This window comes from Stegostoma tigrinum, chromosome 5, assembly GCF_030684315.1.
Source record: "Stegostoma tigrinum isolate sSteTig4 chromosome 5, sSteTig4.hap1, whole genome shotgun sequence".
Taxonomy (NCBI): Eukaryota; Metazoa; Chordata; class Chondrichthyes; order Orectolobiformes; family Stegostomatidae; genus Stegostoma; species Stegostoma tigrinum.
In genome coordinates this window covers 13,547,766-13,570,304 of record NC_081358.1, presented here as the reverse complement: position 1 = coordinate 13,570,304, position 22,539 = coordinate 13,547,766, and the positions used below count along the sequence as shown (strand labels likewise).

Below are 22,539 nucleotides of genomic sequence, written 5' to 3'. Positions count from 1 at the left end.
TAGACTGGCCAAGCAATGCTACATTGCTGTCAATCAATGAATATTGCACCATAGTTCATCCAGACAACCAAGTAATTTTAGCTGGCTTGTATCTTATTGCAATCATCATGAAAATATACTAGATCACCAAACTCAACTAAGATGAGCTTTCTTTGCAATTTGAATGGAAGTGTGGTGGGGATTGTGAACTGCTGACTGATGTGAGTGATTGACCTGGCAGAATCAAATTTTAGTAAAGGGAATCTGCATATTGGTGAACTGTTCTCTCTACGTATTAGCAGAGGTTCACCTGCACATCTGCCAATGTAGTATACTGTGTCCATTATACCCGGTGTGGCTTCCACTATGTTGGGGAAACCAAGCGGAGGCTTGGGGACCGCTTTGCAGAACACCTCTGCTCAGTTCGCAATAAACAACTGCACCTCCCAGTCGCGAACCATTTCAACTCCCCCTCCCATTCTTTAGATGACATGTCCATCATGGGCCTCCTGCAGTGCCACAATGATGCCACCCGAAGGTTGCAGGAACAGCAACTCATATTCCGCTTGGGAACCCTGCAGCCCAATGGTATCAATGTGGACTTCACCAGCTTCAAAATCACCCCTTCCCCCACTGCATCCCATAACCAGCCCAGTTCGTCCCCTCCCCCCAGTGCATCCCAAAACCAGCCCAGCCTGTCTCTGCCTCCCTAACCTGTTCTTCCTCTCACCCATCCCTTCCTCCCACGCCAAGCCGCACCTCCATTTCCTACCTACTAACCTCATCCCACCTCCTTGACCTGTCCGTCTTCCCTGGACTGACCTATCCCCTCCCTGCTTCCCCAACTATACTCTCCTCTCCACCTATCTTCTTTTCTCTCCATCTTCAGTCTGCCTCCCCCTCTCTCCCTATTTATTCCAGAACCCTCACCCCATCCCCCTCTCTGATGAAGGGTCTAGGCCTGAAACGCCAGCTTTTGTGCTCCTGAGACGCTGCTTGGCCTCCTGTGTTCATCCAGCTTCACACTTTATTATCTTGGATTCTCCAGCATCTGCAGTTCCCATTATCTCTCTACGTCCATTATTCTTTTACAGAAATGCTTGGAAATGTGATGGTTGATTTATGCATTGCCAATAGACAAGGAGAAAGGCATAACAGGGTCTCTTTGTGACACGTGGGAGATTTCTCTCTGAAACCCCCAACAGTTTCCTCCACAACTCTCCTCAAGCGACCATTCTTGTTGCAATACTTCTACACATTGTCTACCTTTCATACACACTGATCTCGGTCCAAGCAGAACTAGATCTAGCTTTCACCTGATGGACTTCGGTAAATCACCACCTAACTTAAGACAGAATAATGTTGCTAGTATTCAACATTGTCCTGGAAAAGAACTAACTCCTGAAGTCTAAACTAGATCTGGTCTTAGATCATTTAAAATTTTGCCCCCAAATTACATCACAAGTTATTATTAATGAACGATTAGTACAACGTCAACATAATGTGATATTAGGGCAGACGACTTAGGTGGTGGGCTTTAAAAATAATTTAAAGAGGAGAGAGGGAGAGAGAGAGAGAGAGGTTTCAGGAAATAATTCCAAATGAAATCATAGACATCAAGACACACTAATGGTAGAGATTAAAGATAAGGATATACACGATTCTAGAATTGGAGAATTAATGAAATCCGTTTTAGAGCTGGAAAAAGTTATATAGAGAGGAGTGCAAGGCCATGGAGATTTGAAATCAAAGATGAAAATCTTAGGCCAGATATTATAGGAACAAAAGTCAAATTTGTTGGGTAAATTAGATTTGGCCCAAATTAGGGTGCAGGCAGTAGAGTTTTGGACTACTTCAAATTTGTGTTGAGTAAAAGACAGGCCAGTCTGGAAAATAATGGAATAATCAAGACTAGGGGTGACGAAGGTATGGCTGAGGGATTCTTCAGGATATAAATTGATGCAGTAAAGAATTAAGTCATTAGAGAAGTTGAAGTCGCCATTTTTGGTGAGGGAACTGATATAAGGTTGAAAGTTCCTCCTGGGATCAAATTTGACACCAATGTTGCAACCATTCCAATTCAGCCTAAAATATTTGTCAGGATGAGGAGTGAATTTGTTAGATAGGGCTTGAGATTTGTGGGACTTTTCTCCTTTAGAAGACTGAGAGAGGGAGATCTCATTTAAGTACAATGGTGGCTCAGTGGTTAACATTATTGCCTCATAGCACCAGGGATCTGGATTTAATTCTGCCCTCGGACAATTGTGTCCAGTATGCACATTCTCCCCATGCAGGTTTCCACTAGGTGCTCCAGTTTCCTCCCACCGTCCAAAGATTTACAGGTTAGGAGGGTTGGCCATGCTAAATTACCTCAGTGTCCAGGGCTGTACAGGCTAAGTGGGTGAACCATAGGAAATGCAGGATTCCAGGCATAGGATAAGATGCCCTTCAGAGTTGGTGTGGACTAGATGGGCCAAATGGCCTGCTCTCACATTGTAGGGGTTCTATAATTTAGAATTATTAGGAGCCTGGACACAGTAAATAGAGAGAAAATGCTCCCATCATGAAATGATCAAAAACCAGAGGATATAGACTTAAAATAATTACAAAATAAACAGATGAAAGTAATCAGAGGCAAAACATTTTCACATAACAAGCAACGTTCCCTCTAATTTGTTTCTACCCCACAGACTTCAGAGTTGTGCATGGCAGCGATTTCTGGAAGCCGATGTCAATACATTGCCACATTGACTGGTGTGTGCGGAACCTCCTCTGCTCAGGTTAGGAGGAATGTTGGTAACGAGTGGTTTTGGTTGTAGAACACACTGCCAGACAGCTTGGTGGAGGCAGGTTTAATCAAGTAATTCAAAGGGGAATTAAACGGTTATTTGAAAAGGACAAATATGCAGTATTCCAGGAAGGTACTAGGTGAGAACACCCCTTCCTTCAAGCGCTAAACAGTCTTCCTTTTAGGCAACAATCCAATTCCCTCTCAAATATCTTGACTAAATGCTACCAGCACGTGGAGAAGCTGGCTGTTGATTACAGTGGCTGTGTGAAGTATTGTTCTTAAATAAATGTTAAGATCAAAATATAAAATTCAATATGAAAAAATTGCTTTTAATGTTTTTCTTTAAAATGTTGAACATTGCAGGCAATATAAAATTACTGGAATTGAAAATACTTCATTTAAAATTTGCTTGAGGTACATATACTTGAAATAATTTCTTTATCTTTTTCCAAGTTTAAACAACTGTAGGACTCAAAACTGTTTGCTCAAATTATTAATGGCAATTCCACTTCCCAACAGTTAGTCCCATCAAGAATGATTCATGTGCAGAAGTGTCAAGATACAATACTTTCATATCATGAAAATGATATTAAGTCAGGTGTCTAAAATTCGTTTCAAGAAACAAAAACCATCGATATTGTAACAAGTATTTTATTAGAAAAGTTATGTATAACAGCATGAACCATCACTGTTCAGCAACATTTAATGACCTAATTAAGCAACAAACTAGAGACTCAGTAGCATAAGCAAAATGCTGCTTAAAATGAAAGCTTTCACCTTTTCCATAATTAAACATCCATTAAAAATTATCTACACATTTTATACAAAAAGAGAATATAAGCTTACAGGCACATTATGTTTAAAACAGCATTGTAACACTCCAGACTGTTAAAGCATCCTAAAATTATGAGTATGTATTTAAAATTAATATTTCATATATTCTTGGTTGCGGTTTAACAGATAGTTTGTAATTCCAGTGATAGTGGGCATACTGGTAGACTTATGAAAGTATGTCAATGTAGAGGAACCAGCACACAAATCTAAAAGTTAAATTAAGTGCAAGTGTTGAATATCAACATCTCTACTACTGTGTTGTAGATATATGAACTTCATTAACCAAAATCTTGAGAGTTTACCAGCAGCAGTGGTGTAACACAGGTATCATTTCTGAATAATGCAATCAACAAAGCCATAATTATGTCTGCACAGAAATGTATTCATAATATACCTGAAACATAATGTATATCTCCAATCATGATTCAGTACAAAACCTGTCAAGGAGTGTGAGTTACTTGTATTTGCCATAAACACTGGAATAACACACCTAATCCCAAAAAATTAAGTTTTCTGTTCAAAATAATCTTTTAACTCAATATACATTAAAACCAATTTAAAGTATTGTATGGTCTCGAATCCCCATATGGGGCAATACATATCTAGTGAATACACACTAGTCATTCAAGATTAACCAGATCAGACTATGTTGAATCTTGGTCCTGGAGTTGCAATAATGTCACTGTAAGGCTCAGTCTGCGTAAGCTCAATTGCCTGTTGCTTTTTAAGTACCAAAAAACTGTAAAATTTTGCAGCTGCTTGTTTTCGGTTGTTTTTTCGACATAAATCTGCCAGGCTAATAGATTCAGCTCCCGTTTTAGCCAAAGCTCTCTGAAAAAAAAAAGGCAAAAATAATGAAGGCACACCCTAAAATCAAACTGAATGTTTCTGCATCAAAGACACAAAGCTGCCTAAAGGAGCATTTGTATTGCAAGAGTAAAATCAGATTCCAAGTCAGAGGTGGAGAAACAAGGAGTTATCAAAAGCTTGGTCATAATAGTTAGGTTTTATAGAAAAAGTAAAAACAGGAGGAATTTGTTCAGTTATGGAATAGTACAATTTTTGTTCAAAATGTCTCATCTTACACAAAAAAAACCAAGAATAATTATAGACATATTATCCACATAATGACCAGAATATCTGGTTTCCTCTCTGCTCACTAACTACAGAGTTGACACAAAGTTACAGAAACTACATGCAAATTCACAAAAAGAAAAATACACTTACACACTGATCTGACAGCTGCTCCAGAAACCCAGGATTTAATAAAACACAAGCTGTTTTATTAGGGGAAGCAGATTTCTAGGTTTACAGTATGGTTATTAGAGTTGTGCTGTCCCTGGTCAGTTTACAAACAAATTGAGAATCCTAACTCTAATGCTATATCTGTCTATGTGATTCACTCAGTGACATTATGGGGGCTGCTCATGCAAAAAACAAATAGGACACTTTCAGTGGTATATACACACATCCACTTAAAAAACACACACACATATAGGAATATTTTAAAAATCCACAGGTTGCTGAGGTTGGATGGGAGGCATGCTGTTCCACCAGGCTGATCAGAAAAATGCAGCAACTGCTCAAAACAAATTTCTAAACATATTTCAAGCTATTTTGAAGCTAGAAACCCAAATATCTTTAAATCAAAGCAGTTTTTTGTTTAATCAGTAAACTAGATTGTTCTCTCAAAATAAATTTTTTTAAAAATCTGTGGGTATTTTAGTTGGCTGTTGAGCTTGTGCAGTTGTAAACGGCTCTAAATCCTAGATTCAAACACATCAAAATGCATGTTTCAACTTTAGACTTAGCCATAGTGGTGTCAATACTTTTCTTACCTCTCTCCTCCTCCCAGTGTTGTACCCAGATAAATTAATATTGCTAAGCATTAGCATACTTGCCAAGGTTGTACTAGAGTGTACTAGACATTCCCCCTGTTTACAGGGTAGATTTCCCAACGAACTCACACCCTTTCTGCCCAACATCCTCTGCCTATTCCCCTACTTGAATGATAGCACTGATGTTAGCTCAATAGAATGAAGATTCTACACAGTACCTGACGACAAGAATCATAGGGAAATAGGGTTATAGCTTAGCATGGCACAGTGAAATAAACATGTTGGTAAGAAACAAACTTAGGAGAGCTACTTCTGCAGAAAGTATGATGTTTCAGATAAAGTATTCAGTAGTACAAACTCATACAATTTGGCTTAATGCCGCTACAGAGAAAACAATCAGCAGTTGGGAACAAAGGTTATCTACAGCATAGGATTTAATCACATTAACATACACACAGGAAACAACAGAAAGTCCAAAGACCAAACAACAGACAGCTTTGATGAGATCAAAATGACTGTTGTGATGCAATTATGTTAGATGATTACTTCGAGCAGTCACAAGATAACAAATTCTAACACAGGATGACAGCGAGGGTACAGGTCAACATTGTTTGAAGGGAAATGGTTATTGTTAGTACCTTTAATCTAATAAACTATGATGAGATCAATGCAGCATTTGGCTACTGCAACACAAGAATATATATAGTATTTGACTGTGATTGTGAAGAGTGTCTTGGAGACTGCCTCCAAAGACCTCTCCCATAGCTACGTTAGTGAGGAGATCCGAATAAAGGTTGATTAAAAACCAAAAAAAAATACACAATGCTGTAAATCAGAAACAAAAACAGAGATTGCTGGAAAAGCTCAGTAGTTCAGGCAGCATTTGTTGAGGGAAATCAGATTTAACATTTCGGCTCGAGTGACCCTGAGTCACAACTGTTCTTGGGATCTCTCAACTCGAAACATGAACTCTAACTTCTCTCCACAGATGCTGCCAGACCTGCTGAGCTTTTCCAGCAATCTCGGTTTTTGTTTTGAATAAAGATCAAATTGTGCTGCCGAACACAGGAAGAGACCCCTCTTGGAAATCTCTCTCCAACAGTACCCAATTCAGAAATTTGCTGACGGGAATTCCAGATGCTGTAAGGGTTGATGGCTTTCTAAAACCTGGCCAAATTTTGTTGTTAGCATTTAACATAAACTGTAACATTATACAAAAACAGGAGGCAACTTTTGCAAATTAAAGGATGCTAGCTCAACAAAGCGTGGCTTTGACAAAGTACTGAACCTAGGAATTTGGTTAAGCGTGCGAATTTCATGCAGTGAGGGTTGACATTCTGTTCTGGCATTCCACAAGACAAGGAGTGATCCTCAAGAGGGGGCAAGAAACACGAGACCAGAGCGCTGAGGCAACAATTCAGTGAATATGGAGGTAATTGTTTGGAGTTTTACATCTTTCTTTCTCTAAGCTGATACAATAGTTTTAAACAAGGCACAGGGATGCAAGTACTGTGCTGAATTTACTGAGCAAGAGTAAAACTAGGTAATGTAAGCACATATAACAGAGGAGTAATTTTTAAAAACTGAAGCCCTAATTAGTAAAACAAAATTCAACAGGATATGTTGCAGCTGTAGCATGTGGGAGGTGGTGAACAGCAATATTATTCACAAAACCACATGTTCAGTTAAGTCCCTGCAACTTCAGGAATTTTGGCTCAGAATTTGCGAGCTTCAGACACTGACACGCATGAAACAAACAGAAAATTACCTGCACACTTGCTGCAGAAGTCAGCTACACCTCGTTAATCAAGAACTTCAGATTTGTCTGCGGTTAGGAAGAGGTGGTAGCAACTACTAGTGAGCAAATTAAAGGATCCAGAAGATAACAGTGGAGGAGCCTCAGCCTTTGCAATTTTCAGACTGTTGCATCCCTTGGAGGCAAGCTAAGGGTTTGCTGACTACAGAATAGTGGAACGGGGAACCATTTAAGTTGGCATTCAGGAGTAAAAGGAATTCTGACTGTACAATTTGTAATAAGGAAGAGTATAATCAGGTATACTTGTTTCTGCAGCTGAGGACACAAGTCTATTAGGCTGTGCTGCCCTGGTGCCAGAGTCAAGGACAGATCCTCATGACTGGAGAGAAATACACAGAGTGGGAGGAATCCAGTTTTTCACAGTCCATGTAGGTACCAACAAGACTAGTGATCAATTGGTGAGTCTTACATTTTTCTTTCTGAACTGCAATAGTTTAAACGGTCAGGACATGATTATTAAAAGCAGAACCACAAACATAATGATCTCTTGATTACTACCCAAGTCATGAGCAAATTGATATAGGAAACAAATGTTTCAATTTATGGGATTCTGAAACAGGTTCAGAATAGAAAACCTGTTTCACTTGATCCCAGCAAAATGAACAACTAGGACTTAATAAAGCTTTTAAACTAAACAGCTGCAGATGGTGATGGGAAGGCGAAAGAGATTTAACAAGTTAATTACAATGATCACGGCAAGTGAAGGATACTGGTAACCTGACTGTGACAGGAATGAATAAAGTGTACAAAAAAAACTTAAGAATGCACCAGCGTATAAGATCCAAGTAGGAGAATATGGTTTACAGAATGTATCAAAGGTAACTATCAAATTTACAAAACGAGCAAGACAGGAAAGTGGCACTCAAAAGGCATGTGACACACTTTGAAAGGACAAGGAAGAAAGGAAAGGGGGTAAAGTGAGATAACAAGGTGTAGAGCTGGATAAGTACAGCAGGCCAAGCAGCATCAGAGGAGCAGGACAGCTAAAGTTTTGGGTCTGGAGCCTTCTTCAGAAAAATATTTCTGAAGAAGGGTCCAGACCCAAAACGTCAGCTTTCCTGCTCGGCCTGCTGTGTTCATCCAGCTCTATACCGTGTTATCTCAGATCCCCAAGTATTGGTAGTTCCTACTATCAAGGAAAAGGGGTAAGTGTGCATTACGATGAATTCAGTCCAATGGACTACAGAAAGAGAAAAAAGAAGTCACTGATGGAATACTGCTGAGTACAAATCAGTGTGCTTGTTAAGTAAGGGACTGCTATAATCACGAAAGATGTTCATCTTCATACAAATTGGACAAATCAAACTGACAAAGATTGTTTTGATGATGAGCTCAGAGTAGATTCAGCATAGTTTTGCTCAGGGAATGGGCTTTTTTGAACCTGCTAATGTGCCATCTGCCAAGATGGTGGCAGAGTAGTAGCGCTGCATTTGAGCTCCTAGTCTGAGGCTTGTCCTCTTCCACCTGCTTTCTTTGTTTCTTTTTCTTTTGCTCCTTTTCTTTCATTCTTTTTCTTTTTATCTCTCTTTAGAAGCCTCTCTTGGCATCTCAAGCAGGATAAGAGCAGGCCCAGCCCTCCAAGCATGTGGCAGGAGTGGCAACAGAGTCAGCTCCTGGTACTGGTAGCAGTAGGACTGTTGGGGGAAGCCAGTGAGTCCTGAGGCGACATCAGCAAGGAAGACCAATGGGTAAAGGTGGCATCTAAGATCGGCGAATTCGTTGTTGGTCGGCGTCCAGCGCTGGCAGCTGCAAGTCTGTGGCAGAAGGGCACCATAGCAATCAATCGTTGTGATCACCTCCAACATTGGTATGCCCAGCGTGAGCAGTGGCAAAGGTGAATCAAAGATTGGGTCTGGTGAGGCAGCTGTGGTTCTGGGCCAGCTGTGAACTCGAAAGTAGATGGACTTCTCTTTAAGCTATATCTTTTCATTTTCTCTTATTTTTAATCTATCAAAATGGTACCAGATTATCTTGACAGACGAAAGCTTTTCACTGTATTTTATTGCATTTCACTATAACATACATGACCATAAATTATTCATTCATTCATTTGGTGTAATGAAACAAGGCATATTAAAGACTTTTTAGTAAAGGATCTTTTAAGAAGAGTTATAAAGAAAGACTGGATAGGCTGAGACTTCTACTGGAGTGTAGGAGGCTGAGGGGTGACCTAATACGAGTTTAGAAATAAAGGCAGTTACATTTTCCCTAAGATAGAGAATTTCAAGACTAGGCAGCACATTTTTACAGAGAGAAGACAAGAAATTTTAAAACGTCTTGGCAATTTTTTGGTTTTTTTTACACAGATTTTGTTCGCGTGTGGAATGAACTTCCTGAGGAAATGGTGGATGCAGATACAATTGAAACATTTAAAAGACATTTGGGTAAGTAAATGAACAGGAAAGCTTTGGAGGGATATGGTTTTGGAATTATGTTCAATGTGGACTGGATGGACCAAAGGATCTGTTTCCTTGCTGTACGACTCTATAACTAATGAACTATACATTCATTTGAGGGCAAGAAACATGAGGATCTGAACCAGCATCTTAAAGAAAGGCAATGATATATGAAACTATGAAGACAAAGTTGGTTAAGTAAATGGGAAAACAGATAGAAGGTGAGATGGTATGTTTTTGTGATAGTCAGTGGCAGACAATTTAAGGAGCTATTTCACAACTCTCAAAGAATTATTTTTACTGTAACATGTAATAAAGACCAAGCAATTTTTGGCTAAGCAAGTTAAAGATAGTATCAAATTGAAAGCAAAGGCATATAATGCTGTGAAAAATCACAGGTATGCCAAGAGCTTAGAAAACTTTAGAAATCAAAAGATGACTGAAAAGATAATGAAAACGGAGAATTCAGAATGAGAGTGAGCCTGTTAAGAAAATAACAGAGCTTCTACAAGTGCATAAAAAAGGGAGTAGATAAGGGGAACATTAGTCTCTTAGAAAATGAGACTGGGGAATTTGTAATGCAATACAAGGAAGTAACAGAGACTTTGAACAAGTATTTTCTTCCCCATTCATGGGAAATGAATATTACCGCCCAGGAAAGATCATGGTAAATGACATTCTTGAGCCACGACAGTCCATCTAGAAGAGGTACACCCACAGCGCTGTTAGGCTGGTACTTCCAAGATTTTGATCCAGTGACAGTGAAGGAGCTGCAATATAGTTCCAGGATGCTGCCAGACTTGTACTGGGGAACTTCCAGATGGTGGTGTTCTCATGCACATGATGCCCTTAAGGTTTCAGGTGGTAGAGGTTGTAGATTTAGACGATGCTGTCAGATGAAACTAGTGAAATGCATCTTGTAGATGGTACACACAGTGTGTGAGTGGTGAAGGTAGTGGATGTTTAAGGTGATAGATGGGGTATCAACCAATTAATCAAACCAAGCTTTGAGTATTGTTGGAGTTGCACTCATCCACGGAAAGTGGAGAATATTCCAACACGTTTCACCTGTGTCTTATAGATGGTAAACAGGCTTTGGGAAGTCAAGAGAGGAGTTACTCTCAGCTTTTGAGCACCTCTCATAACCACATATGGGTGGTCCAATTCAGCTTCTTGTCAATTTTTAACTCGGGCCCAGAATGCTGACATTGGGATTCAGCCAGTGAATGACAAGGTTAAGTGGTTAGCTTTTCCTTTTTGGAAATGGTCAGTGCTTGGCACTTGGGCAGGGTGACTATTACTTGCCATTAACCAATCTAAACCTGAACGTTATCACATTGTTGCACATGGACGCAGGTTGCTGAAGCCTAACTCAAATATTTACGAACTATATTATTTGCGTGAATAGAGAGACAGAGTATATTGTAGTCAAAGTTGCGGATGATACAAAGCAGGGAAGCAAGTAATGTGGAGGTCTCAGTCTGCATAGGATTTCAATCAATCAGTTAAGTAAAAACAGAATATTTACAATATATGTTAACGACATGGATAAGGAAAATGAATGTACTACAGGCAAGTTTGCGGGTGACGCAAATATAGGCAGGAAGACAATACTGTTATTGACAAAGTCTGTAGAGTGATAAGGCCAGATTATGCAGATGGAATACAGCAGGGAAACTGTGAAAGTGATGCACTTTGGCAGAAAGAATAGAGGAGCTATACACTGGACAAGCATATGGACGTACATGGAATAGTGTAGGTTAGATGGGCTTCAGATCGGTATGACATGTCGGCACAACATCGAGGGCTGTAATGTTCTATGTGCTGAACATTAGTTCAGTGGAGAAAGACTTCAGAAAGGTACAGCACAAAGGGATGTGGACGTCCTTGTGTATAAGTGCATAAGTCACAAAAAAGCTGGCGTACAATTTCAGCAGGTATTAGGGAAGGCAAATTCAAGTTCAAAGCAATAGGGTTGGCCTTAATTTCAAAGGGCATAGAGTATAAAAATGGAGAGGTCTTAGTCAAATGATGCAAGATTTTAGTCAGATCACTGGTAGAATACTATGAACAGTTATGGGTACTTACTTAAGGAAAGATATACTGGCATTGGAAGCAGTCCAGAGGAGGTTCACTAAGCTGTTCATTGATGGAGGGACTGTCTTATGAGGAGAGGCCGAGTGGGTTGAGCTTGTACTTACTGAAGTTTAGATGATTGACCGGTGACATATTAAAACAAGATTCTTCAGGGATTGACAGAGTAGATGCAGAGAAGTTATTTCCCATGTGGGAGAGTCTAGGACCACAGGGCCTAATCTCAGAAAAAAAGGGGTCACACATTTAAACCTAAGTCAGGAGGAATTTCCTCTCTATAGAATTCTTAATACAAGGTGGGTACAGGCTGGGTCGTAAAGCATATTCAAAGTTGAGATGGCTGGACTTTTAATCTGTAAGGGTATCAAGGGTTATGGGGAAAAGATTGAAAAATGGATTTGAGGAATATTAGGCCAGCCTATGATCTCATTGAATGGTGAAGCACACTCAATGGGCTGAACAGACTACTTCTGCCCCTATGTCTCATAATCTTAAAATAACACTTACATGGAGAATTGCTGCAGAATGCTCAGTGCAGAGAAAGCTGCACATATACAATTAGGAAGGAAAATGAAATGTTAGCCTTCAGTGCAAGGGGGAGTACAGCATAAAAGTAGGGACGTCCTGCTACAACCTGCAATGGTAGTTGGTGAGACTACACCAAGAATCCTGCACTGTTGGTTTCTTACTGAAGGACAGATAATCATTTTTAACGGTAAAACGCACCTCCGAACAGGATGGACTGAGGCCTGCTGGCTCAGAAACACAGACATTACCTTTAAACCACAAGAATCAATTTTAAGGAAGCTTACAATTCCATAGGAAGAAATTCAGTGAAGGTTCATTTCTGGGAATGAAGGGACTGTTATATTAGGAATGGTAGAGAAAATTAGGATTTTAGTCATTGTCTCTCATTTTTCTAAATGCCAATCTTATTGAAATATTAAAAGATTCTGAGGAGGCTTGCTTGTGAAATTGTAAAGCGGATATTTTTCCTCTTCGGGGAATCAAAAATGAATCAGAGGTTTAATTTATGACAAAGATTAGAAGTAATTTTGTTTCTGAGAAGGTTGTTAACCTTTGGATAGTGATGGGGGCGGGAAGGTGGCCATTGAATATGTTAAAGGCTGAGTTGGGCAGCTTACTGATCTACTGAGTTGTGGCTACAATCAGATCAGCCGAGAGCTGAGTGAACAGTGGAACACTCTCGAAGGGGCAAATGATCCATTCCTCTTCTCTCAATTGAATAAACAATTCTCCCAAACTGATTCTGCAATTCATCTCAACATCCTTATAGACCATAAAAAAGTAATTTCCTTTACAGGAAAGATAAAAAGAATGTTTGCAAAATTTATGTTGAATGAGGTATGCCTACTCCCTGGCTTAACAATGGATAACACAGCTCCTTAAATCAGTTTTAATTAGTATTTAAATACAAACAAACAACAATAGACTTTTATACTTGGAGAACATAGACTGATTTAATTTAGGATTTATGTTTATTTTTCAGCAGGGATCAGGGTGGAGGTTAGTAACATAAATACATTCGCCTGCCTGAGATTGTTCTGCCATTCAATAGGATCATGGCTGATCTGACATTCCACATGTCCAATTTCCTGCACTTTCCCCATAACCCTCAATTCCCTAACCGATCAAGAATCTATCTTTGCTTTAAATATACACAAAGACTCTGCCCACACCCCTCTCTGGAGGCATGAAGTTCCAAAGACACCCAAGCCCCAGAGAAAAGAAACTCCCCCTCATTTCTGTCTTAAACTGATGCCCCTTAATTGAAGGCTATACCCTCTGGTCTTTAACTCTTCTTTGAGGGGAAGCATCCTCTCAACATTTACCCTGGTAAGCCTTTTAAGATTACTCCATGTTTCAATGAAGTCACCTTTCATTCTTCAAGACCAGCCTGTTGTTCAAAAAAAATCCCTCAATACCAGGGATCATCCTAGTGATCCTTTTCTGAATTGCCTCCAATCTTTCCTTAAATAAGGGGACCAAAACTGCTCACAGTACACCAGACTTGGACTTACCAGGACCTTGCACAGTTGCAGTAAGGCCTTCCTACTCTTATACTCTAATCCCTTAGAAATAAGGTCAAAAATTCCACTAATCTTCCCCATTACCTGCTGCACTGACCAGTAGGTTAACTTTCCGTGTTTGGTGCACAAGTACCTTTGTGTTGCAGCTTTCTGCATTTTTCTCCATTTAAATAATCCCATTCTTTTATTCTCCCTTTCAAAATTAGTGATTTAATACTTTTCCACATTATGCTCCATTTCCCAACTTTTTGCCCACTTACTCAACTTATCAATATGTCTCTGCAAAATGTATCCCTCTTGTCTTCCCACTTATTTTAGTGTTACAGTACATTCATTTCCTTCCACCAAGTGATGAGTATGTACTCTAAACACTGTAATCCCGGCAATGATCCCTGTGCAATCCTACTGGTTACAGCTTGCCAATTTGGAAAAGAAAATTATCTCTACTTGCTGTTTCCTGCCCATTAGCCAGTTCTCCATCCAAGCCAATATATTATCCCAAAAACCATCAGCTCTTAACTCATGATTTAACCTTTCATGAGGTATCTTGTCAAATGCTTTCTGGAAGTCCAAATACAACATATTGACTGGTTCTGCTCTTTCTATTCTGGTTGAGACTTCCTTCAAAAACTCTAATAAGTTAGTCAGATATGATTTCCCTTTCATGAAGCCATGCTGACTCTACTTGATTGTATAATGATTTTCAAAATGTGCTGCTTTTGCTTTTTAAATAATTCATTCCAAAATTTTTTGCAACAATAGACACTGGGCTCATCAGCCGCTTTTCGCCTCCCTCACATTTTGAATAGGGGTGTCACATTGGCATTTTTCCAATCCTCTGGCATTTCTTCAGAATCCAAACTTTCTTTTGGAAAATTACAATCAATACAAACACCATCTCAGTGGCTACTTCTTTCAGGATTCTAAGATGCAAGCTATCAGGGCCAATGAACTTACCGGTTTTTAGCATTTTTAGTTTGTCTAATACAATTTCTCTGGTGATGGTACTTAATTCCTCCACAGTCTTCTTTAGTATTAATGGGATGTTCAAAAGTACCTCCCATCTTAAAGACTGATGCAAAATATCTGTTTTAACTCCTCTGCATTTCCTTGTTCCCTATAACCATCTCCCCAGGTTCATTTTCTGAGGGGAGTACATTCAGATTGACTTCTCTCTCTCTTCCTTTATATATATTTAAACAAGCTCCACTTGTTAGTTTTCCCTTGAAGTTTATTTTCTATCATTGTTTTGTCCCTTTTCGCTGGATTCTGATTTTATTCTTGTCTTTGAGACTACCACTGACTTTCGCCTTTTTCGACTTTTCTTTCAACTTCATATTCGCCTTAATTTCCTTAGTTATCCCTCTCTCAGAATTTTGGAATGTCTTTTTTTTTAACCAAAGCTACAACGGATGTATCAACTTCTTCTACAAACTCAATCCCATTTTGTCTAACTTATTTACAATAAACCTAGCTTTCAAATTCCATGAAATTTTTGCAATGTGTACTTTTGATGTTTGATTCTCAAACGGAGAACATTACTTCAATAATAATGAAACTAAAAATACAAGTAGCTTACTTCTTAAAGCAAATTGCTTTTGAGATACAAAAGGTCCAATTAATTTTACTCTCAACGTTATCCCGTTAAAACCTTTTGCAAATTGCAAAGGTATCTCAGGTGACCTTTGAAAAGTCAACCCAATTTAGCAGAATACATATATAAATATTTCTGCTATATCATGTGTTTCATCACCATGAATTGGCTGTAACATGATTGATGAATCGTAGATGTTGTTTAGATAACGCAAACTTTCCATTGTACAGTATAGTCGTTTCCATAGCACGAAGTCGCACAAGAATGCAACTATTGAAATATAGGAGAAATAACTCTACAATAATTTTTATAAAGTCTGCATTTTTGACCATTTCTCTCCCTCTGGTAGCCGCAAGATTTGATGTAAAATCCAACTCATAGACAGAATTAGAAACACACAGTGCATACATATCTCTGAAGGAAATGGTTTAAATTATCTGCAAGTATTGATTCTAGTCATACTTCCAGTAAAATGGGTTAACAGCATTGCATTCTGCAAAATATGCCATAATTGAGCTGCACAGAATATCAGGTATATTTATAAATTATTTTATTTAAATTATCTTACCTGTAGACCATGAAGCATTTGCTGGGTTCTTTTGTTCCACCGCCTCTCTTCCTGATCCTGGTCACCTCCCACAGTTTCTCCTTCCTAAAAATTACAGCAAAAACCATCGATATACAGTAAAACCACACTAACTATGGATAAGAAAACATCAATCATGAATGTCATCCAATGGACTATGCATAAAATAAAATGCAGTAAAATATTAAGATTTCAATTGTTTATCCCAATTTTTCAAATATATTTATGGAGAAATGATTTTGGATTGTAAATATATTTTGAAGGAATAAAAGACAATTTAGCACACAACACTTAAAATTGTCAGAGCTGATCTTCCATTGTTGATACTATTCCTTACCCCTTATGGTTGCTTTGCTCATCATTGAGATTCTTCCCATCTAGCACCACAAAAGTGTGCAAATCAGCTCCTGCTCAGAAAACCAGTGAAATCCTTTCCTAAATTCATTTCTCATCAGCAGTAATGAACTGCAGTTTGTTAACAAAATGCTGTTATTTTTCATTTTAGTTAGAAAAGTGATCTTAGCATACACAAAAAATAATGCAACTTTTGAGATTAAACTATTTTGGAAACACAAGGGGAATTTTAAAATCAATTTTAATGTTTCTTTAAACTTCAAAAAATAACAAGGTTGCAAGGCCAAGACAGACAGATTTTTCAATCAGCAAGGGAATCAAGACTTATGGGGAAAACAAAAACAGAAAAGTGGAATTGAGGGCTATCATATCAGTCATAATCTCATTGAATGGCAGATCAGACTCGATGGGCTGAATGGCCTCCTGCTGCTCCTCCATCTTATGGCCATAATATGGTCTCTTTGGTTCCCACATGCCGACCAAATTAGCTGTGGCTCTGACTGCAGTCCCTTGAAAAACTTGTGGCGTCATCAGCTTCCAAAAAGGAATTCCCATTGTGAACTACCTGCCTGTTTCTCTTGGAATGACTGTCATCATTCTATTTCGATCTTCAGATCCTTAAGCTGCAGTGTGATTGCGTCTTGGAACTTACTACGCAAGTGTCTGCCTTGTGGACACGCCACACTGACTCCAGCCACTGCTCGACTTCTGATACCCACAGCTCAAGTTTCTGCAGCTGATAGCACTTCATGCACAAATGATCGTCTTGAACACAGCCAAAGTTCATGATTTTCCTCAAACTAAAGGTCACACATTACATTTGACAGTACTGTGCTGCCATGTCTTAACATTACTTCTGCTATCTTAAGTATTCCAAACAGAATGAAGTTATGTTACTTTACTCATATCAGTCCTGACTTTCTTTTATTCCTTATGTTTTGCAATTAAATCCAAGGATAGATGCATCTTTAAAAAATGTTTTTTCTAATTTACATAAAGTTAAAGACTGTCTCAAAGAGCAGTTTCTTGCCAATCAATGAACTTTCTGAAATGAGCACATGAAAAATAAAAGCACCTCCTCCCTGCCCTCAATAAACTTCCCACTCAGCAGAATTCACTCTTGAAGTTAACCTTACATCAAGCACCTCTTTTGCCCTCAATATCAAATTCCCAGATACATTAATTTGGCCTGTTTCAGTATCATTCAGGCAAAGTCTCCCTCACACTCTCAATGCACTCTTATTCCCAAAAAACAACCGACAAACAGTGAATTCTAGCTGAATGGAATCTATTTTGATTTGATGTCAATGTATTTAATAAAATACATGGGATGACAGTAATACAAGATTGATAGGATTAAGTGTAGTGGCTGTATTTCCACTTGATTTGACATCAACAATCACGAAAGAATAGGAATCAAACCTGCAACTTTCCACATTTGCAAGGCTTATTCATTTATCTCAAACTGGTTATGCCATCAAGACAGAAGTATGGGATTGGTATCTACTTCCATATGAAGCAAGTGCAGATAGTAGGCACTGAAGGACAGACCTACTTTTTTTTTTAAACAGCTTACAGATGTTTACTGTCATTGTTCACTCACAAACTGTGCCTGGCATCAGAAGGTGAATCAATGACTTCAGAAAAATAAGGAGAAACAACTAAAAGGATAAAGCATTATACAGATTCTGCAAAAACAGGTTTTCTTCTTGCAATAATCCGAACTATTTTGAGCCAATTTAATCAGAATAGCTTGTTAAAAACATATTAGTCAAATAACTATATCCCCACCTCCTCTTCCTCTTCTTCATCTTTTTCTTTTTTCTCTGGTAGAACAGCAAGTTCTGGAACAAGGTCAGTGATGTGCAGTTGTTCCTCTGGAGGAAGCTCTACTCGTGGAATCTGCAGTTCCTGTTCTTGCTGCTGTGGCTGCTGTTGCTCATCTTGCTGCAGTAATGACAAACAGTTACAATGTCGGATACACAGAACTCCATCAGAGTTAAAGGAGCGGAAATTGAAGTTTTGGTATCATGCAGCAATACTAGAGGCCAAAATAAGTCACTCTTTTTTTTTCGGGCAAGTAGTTTTGTCTTGAGAAGAAAGCAGTACTTAATTGTGTTGAACTGAACCCAAGATCAAGTTTAAGAATTAGAAAGGATGCAGCTTTGCAACAGCAGCACCAAACAGACTATAAACATTCCTTCATTTTGGCATGAAGGAAAAAGATATTTTTATTGTCTAATATTGCTGTTTCACATCTTGTCTTGTTGAATACCTACATTTTTAAATGAGCAAGCAAAGCCCATTATATAGCTGACATAATTGGTGATATCCAAGTATTCTGAGGTGTGTTGTCTTGCTGTAATAGTTACATTTTGAAACTTAATACACGACTTTGATTTTATTTAATCTTTTGCACGAAAATACAAATGATGTGTAAAATGAAAGATTTAAAGAAATTTTTTTTAAAAATTACTTACAGGTACTGTTGGTTCAGGTTCCATTTCCTTCGATTTACGTTTAACGACTCTCTGTGGTGGGGGCATAATTGACTCATCTAGTGTAGTTCTACTGCTCTCCAATATAGATTCCTGTAGACGACTGGGCTCTTCCAAGATGGGTTCATCTAAATTTCAAAAGCATTGGTTAGTCTACTTTACACAGTTAAATACTTGTTTTGTTAAACAATTTCAATTTCACATGAAAGCCATCTTATAACGTCTCCTTCAAATGAGAATCAGTAGAAGTCCAGTTGAAGATCATGAAAAATCTGTCAACAGAATCACTTTGTAACCATGTAACTTGTTCCCCTGTAGTGAATTCATGCTTTCAAACCATTATTAGTAAAACTAATTATATTTCTTCTTGAATCAGTTATTAATAATGTCCAGAAGTAACATTAGCCCATCTGTTCTTTTTCAGCTGTTGCCTTTATTTCCAGCTTTTTTATTGATTCAACTGAAGTTACTAGATCCTAAACAACACACAAAATTTTAATTATCCTCCCTCTGCCACAAATGTAATTCAAAATATCTTTAGTGTAGTAGCAAACAGCTATCCTGTAGAGCCGACAAACTGCCTATAGACTGTGCACATTATGTGTGTTGGAGATTTTACACTGTTCATGCAAACAAACTGGCCCTCCAATATATGGATAATCTTTGTCTATCTTATGAGTGGAATACTGACTTACATTCAATTACCATGTCTGCAAAGGGAAAATTTTTGAAGAAGACATTCCCAGATTTTGTTGTACTTGAATTGTGGGGGGAAGGAGTTTGACAGATTGCATGATGTTTCCTTAAATATACTATTGTTGATTTCCACATAGCCTTTTGTCAAGCAAATACAGTAGTTTGTTTCGTCCATGGTTTTTAGTTTTTCCAACATATCCATTTTTATGAGATCCACACACAAAGTGTGTTTTTAAAGAACTTTAAATTGTTTATTTTCAAATACTGAGACTTGGTAACCATATTAACAGTTCCTAACTGACTCTCATCATTACCTATAGTTTAACAGATGTACTCGTTCTTGCACTATACTGCAGTTTTTGACATCTATTTGCATTAAGACTCTATCCAAACCGAACTAAATTATTGGTAAAATTGGAAAATCTCTTTTAAAACAAAAGGAAACAACAAGTCTTAGAATGAGGGTACTAAATGAATTAGTTCTACCATTAGTTACCATAACCATCTGGGTGTGTACATTGCTAACAGGATTCTAACCAATGGCATTCCAGCAACAGTGGTGTAAAAAGAATCATTCATAATTGCCTAATCATTACATCAATGCTTTATGAAGGCATTCAGATTTCAAACAATTGTTTGAAAATAATATTAACAATATACATTTTTATGGTGGCCAGGAAGCATCCATGGAATAGACAAAATTACACAACAGGAATTTACAAACAGAAGCTAAAGCAGAAAACTGGACAGTTTCTGAACATTCATTGATTTTTCAAAATGAATATATTATCAATAAGATAATCAGGCATTTGGATTGTGGTTGCACATAGGTACAGAAATTAATTGGGTAATTAGGCAGATATATAGAAGTATACATCAGACCGAGAATTTAGTGTAGGGTGAAACATGGCTGAAGCACTGAGAATTAAAAGAAACGTACAGAATGTAAGCTTAATTCAGAACAGCTCAGACATGAGATATATTTAGCTACTCAAGAGACAAAACCATAACAACGTATGTAAAGTAGAAACCCTGAAAGTTGCAGAGAAATAATTACCGCAAATGGGAACTTGTTTGCACTTTCAAAGGACACGGTTACTGTCATGGGCACAGCAGCAGCCCCATTAGTCTTATAAAGTAAGGCGTTTGACCCAAATGGCGAATGTCTAGTCTTCTAACGAAACATCAGTACTGTAATTATGGTTAAGTGACAAACTATGCTTGACTAACAAGCATAACTATAAAGTGTATTAGTAAGTGAAAAAACTTTTGTTAGGTAAACACGGTCTCTCGAGCTGAATCAACACAAACACACACACAATTAAGCCTTTTCCCTGTTGAGAACTTTATGTTGAGTTGAAACACTTCAACAGGAAGCACTTCAAAAAGGTATTTGGTTGCAACTCAAAACAAATCATTCAGAATGAGTCTATATTTGCAATATTGTGTATGTACTGGATGGATTCTAACACTTCCACATTTGAGGTGAATCAAAACAGACACACAGATGATTAGGGATACACGTTACTTGACAAAACCAAAATTTCACGGGAAGTGGCAAATCATCTCATATCCAAATGCTGCACGAAGGAAAAATAAAGAGCAGACATAAAGTAGAAATTGCATTGACAAGACATATAAGCATCAGAGCTCCTACCAATTATATCACGCTGCTGCTGTTGTGGCTGCTGCTCCTCCCTTGGCACTTCTGGATTTTCAATCTCTTTTAGGAATTGTTCCAAGTTGTCTGCTTCACCTCCTTTTCTCTTTTTCCTTAGCTCATCTGGGACAATTGGTGTGAGGCACCGTGTAAAAAGCTACGCAAAAGTCAAGTACAAGTTCACGATTTAAATTATATATCACTGTCTGGATACAAACACAGAATTAGACAAGTGCTTAAAACTAAAGCAGTTTCTACTGTTTAATGCACCAAGTCACACAAAATCCGTGACTGTTTAATAGCCTAAATATGATTTCTGAGCTTGATACAGTGCTTATGAAATGCAACTAAAGGAAACTATTAAAATTGAACTTAGAAGCTACGTTTAGCACAAAAAAATTATTTCATTCTAAAAGGCGTAGTTCGGAACTATGCCCTCTGTGAGCATAATGCAGACATTTAAATAATTCAGTTACCTTCAGCAACCTGTTATTCCAGAGAGGCTGAGCTGGAAGTGAGAACAGCTTCTCCACACCACCAGTTTCTTTCCACATCATAAGTTTCTTGGTAGGTGGTGCAAGATCCAACGTGGTTACAATGTCAGAATAGTCACTTAACTGTGCCCGAATGGTTTTACTGTCCAGTTCCTTTACACTATCCACAATCAGTTTCCGCTTCCTTTTGGCTTTTGTTTCCTTAACTGCAATAAATCACTCAAATTTAAGTTTCTGTACAAAAAGGCCTAAAACTATAAGAACACTACCAACACTACTAAATCTCAGCTGTTGATTTGATATTAAATCTAATGAAGCCCTCCATATATATATTACACTAACAGCATCTAAAAGTCACAATACAGTCTCCTGCACTATATACAAGTATCAAAGGTTTACTCCAACAATGTAAAGTTTTAAAATTGAGACAGAGAGATGCATCGCTGGGAGCTGGAGAATGCCAGGACCGTCATTATAGTTTTATTTTAATGGGAAGTCTAGCTTTTCCTCAAATTTAACTTAAAGCATAACATTTGATTGATGGTTAAGAAAAATGATATTTTATTGCAGCCTAATCAAATCTATCCAAGTTCTATGAAGGTTATTTTTATGTTTTTATTAAACTGTGGATTGAAATGAGAAAGAACGGTTTGACATCCAGAGAGCTACAAGGATAGCTACATGCTTTGAAAGTAAAGAATGTGATACCTTTTGTGCACCCTGTTTGTGCTGTTGTCAGTTTTAACTATTTGCAGCCAAGGGGTTGTTTATAAATGAAGCCAACTGGTTTGTAAACCAATTATCAATGACAAAGTGTCCTCTACCTACTAAAAAAGTAACTGGTTGTCAGGTAGCTGA

At 38.1% G+C, this 22,539-nt stretch overlaps 1 protein-coding gene across 4 annotated transcripts in view; it reads right to left on the bottom strand.

Moving 5' to 3' along the window:
- Positions 1 to 3,078: 3,078 nt before the first annotated feature.
- rad21b (RAD21 cohesin complex component b) overlaps positions 3,079 to 22,539 on the bottom strand; it is a 53,933-nt gene continuing 34,472 nt past the window's right edge. For all 4 annotated transcript variants that reach the window (XM_048529903.2, XM_048529906.2, XM_048529904.2 and 1 more), the window contains 6 exons: positions 21,664 to 21,887; positions 21,185 to 21,344; positions 18,814 to 18,959; positions 18,125 to 18,280; positions 15,962 to 16,045; positions 3,079 to 4,435 (listed from right to left, as the gene is read on the bottom strand). In XM_048529903.2, coding sequence (XP_048385860.1) covers positions 4,244 to 4,435; positions 15,962 to 16,045; positions 18,125 to 18,280; positions 18,814 to 18,959; positions 21,185 to 21,344; positions 21,664 to 21,887 — 962 coding nt within the window. In that variant the 3' untranslated portion in view covers positions 3,079 to 4,243. The remainder of the gene's footprint in view (positions 4,436 to 15,961; positions 16,046 to 18,124; positions 18,281 to 18,813; positions 18,960 to 21,184; positions 21,345 to 21,663; positions 21,888 to 22,539) is intronic.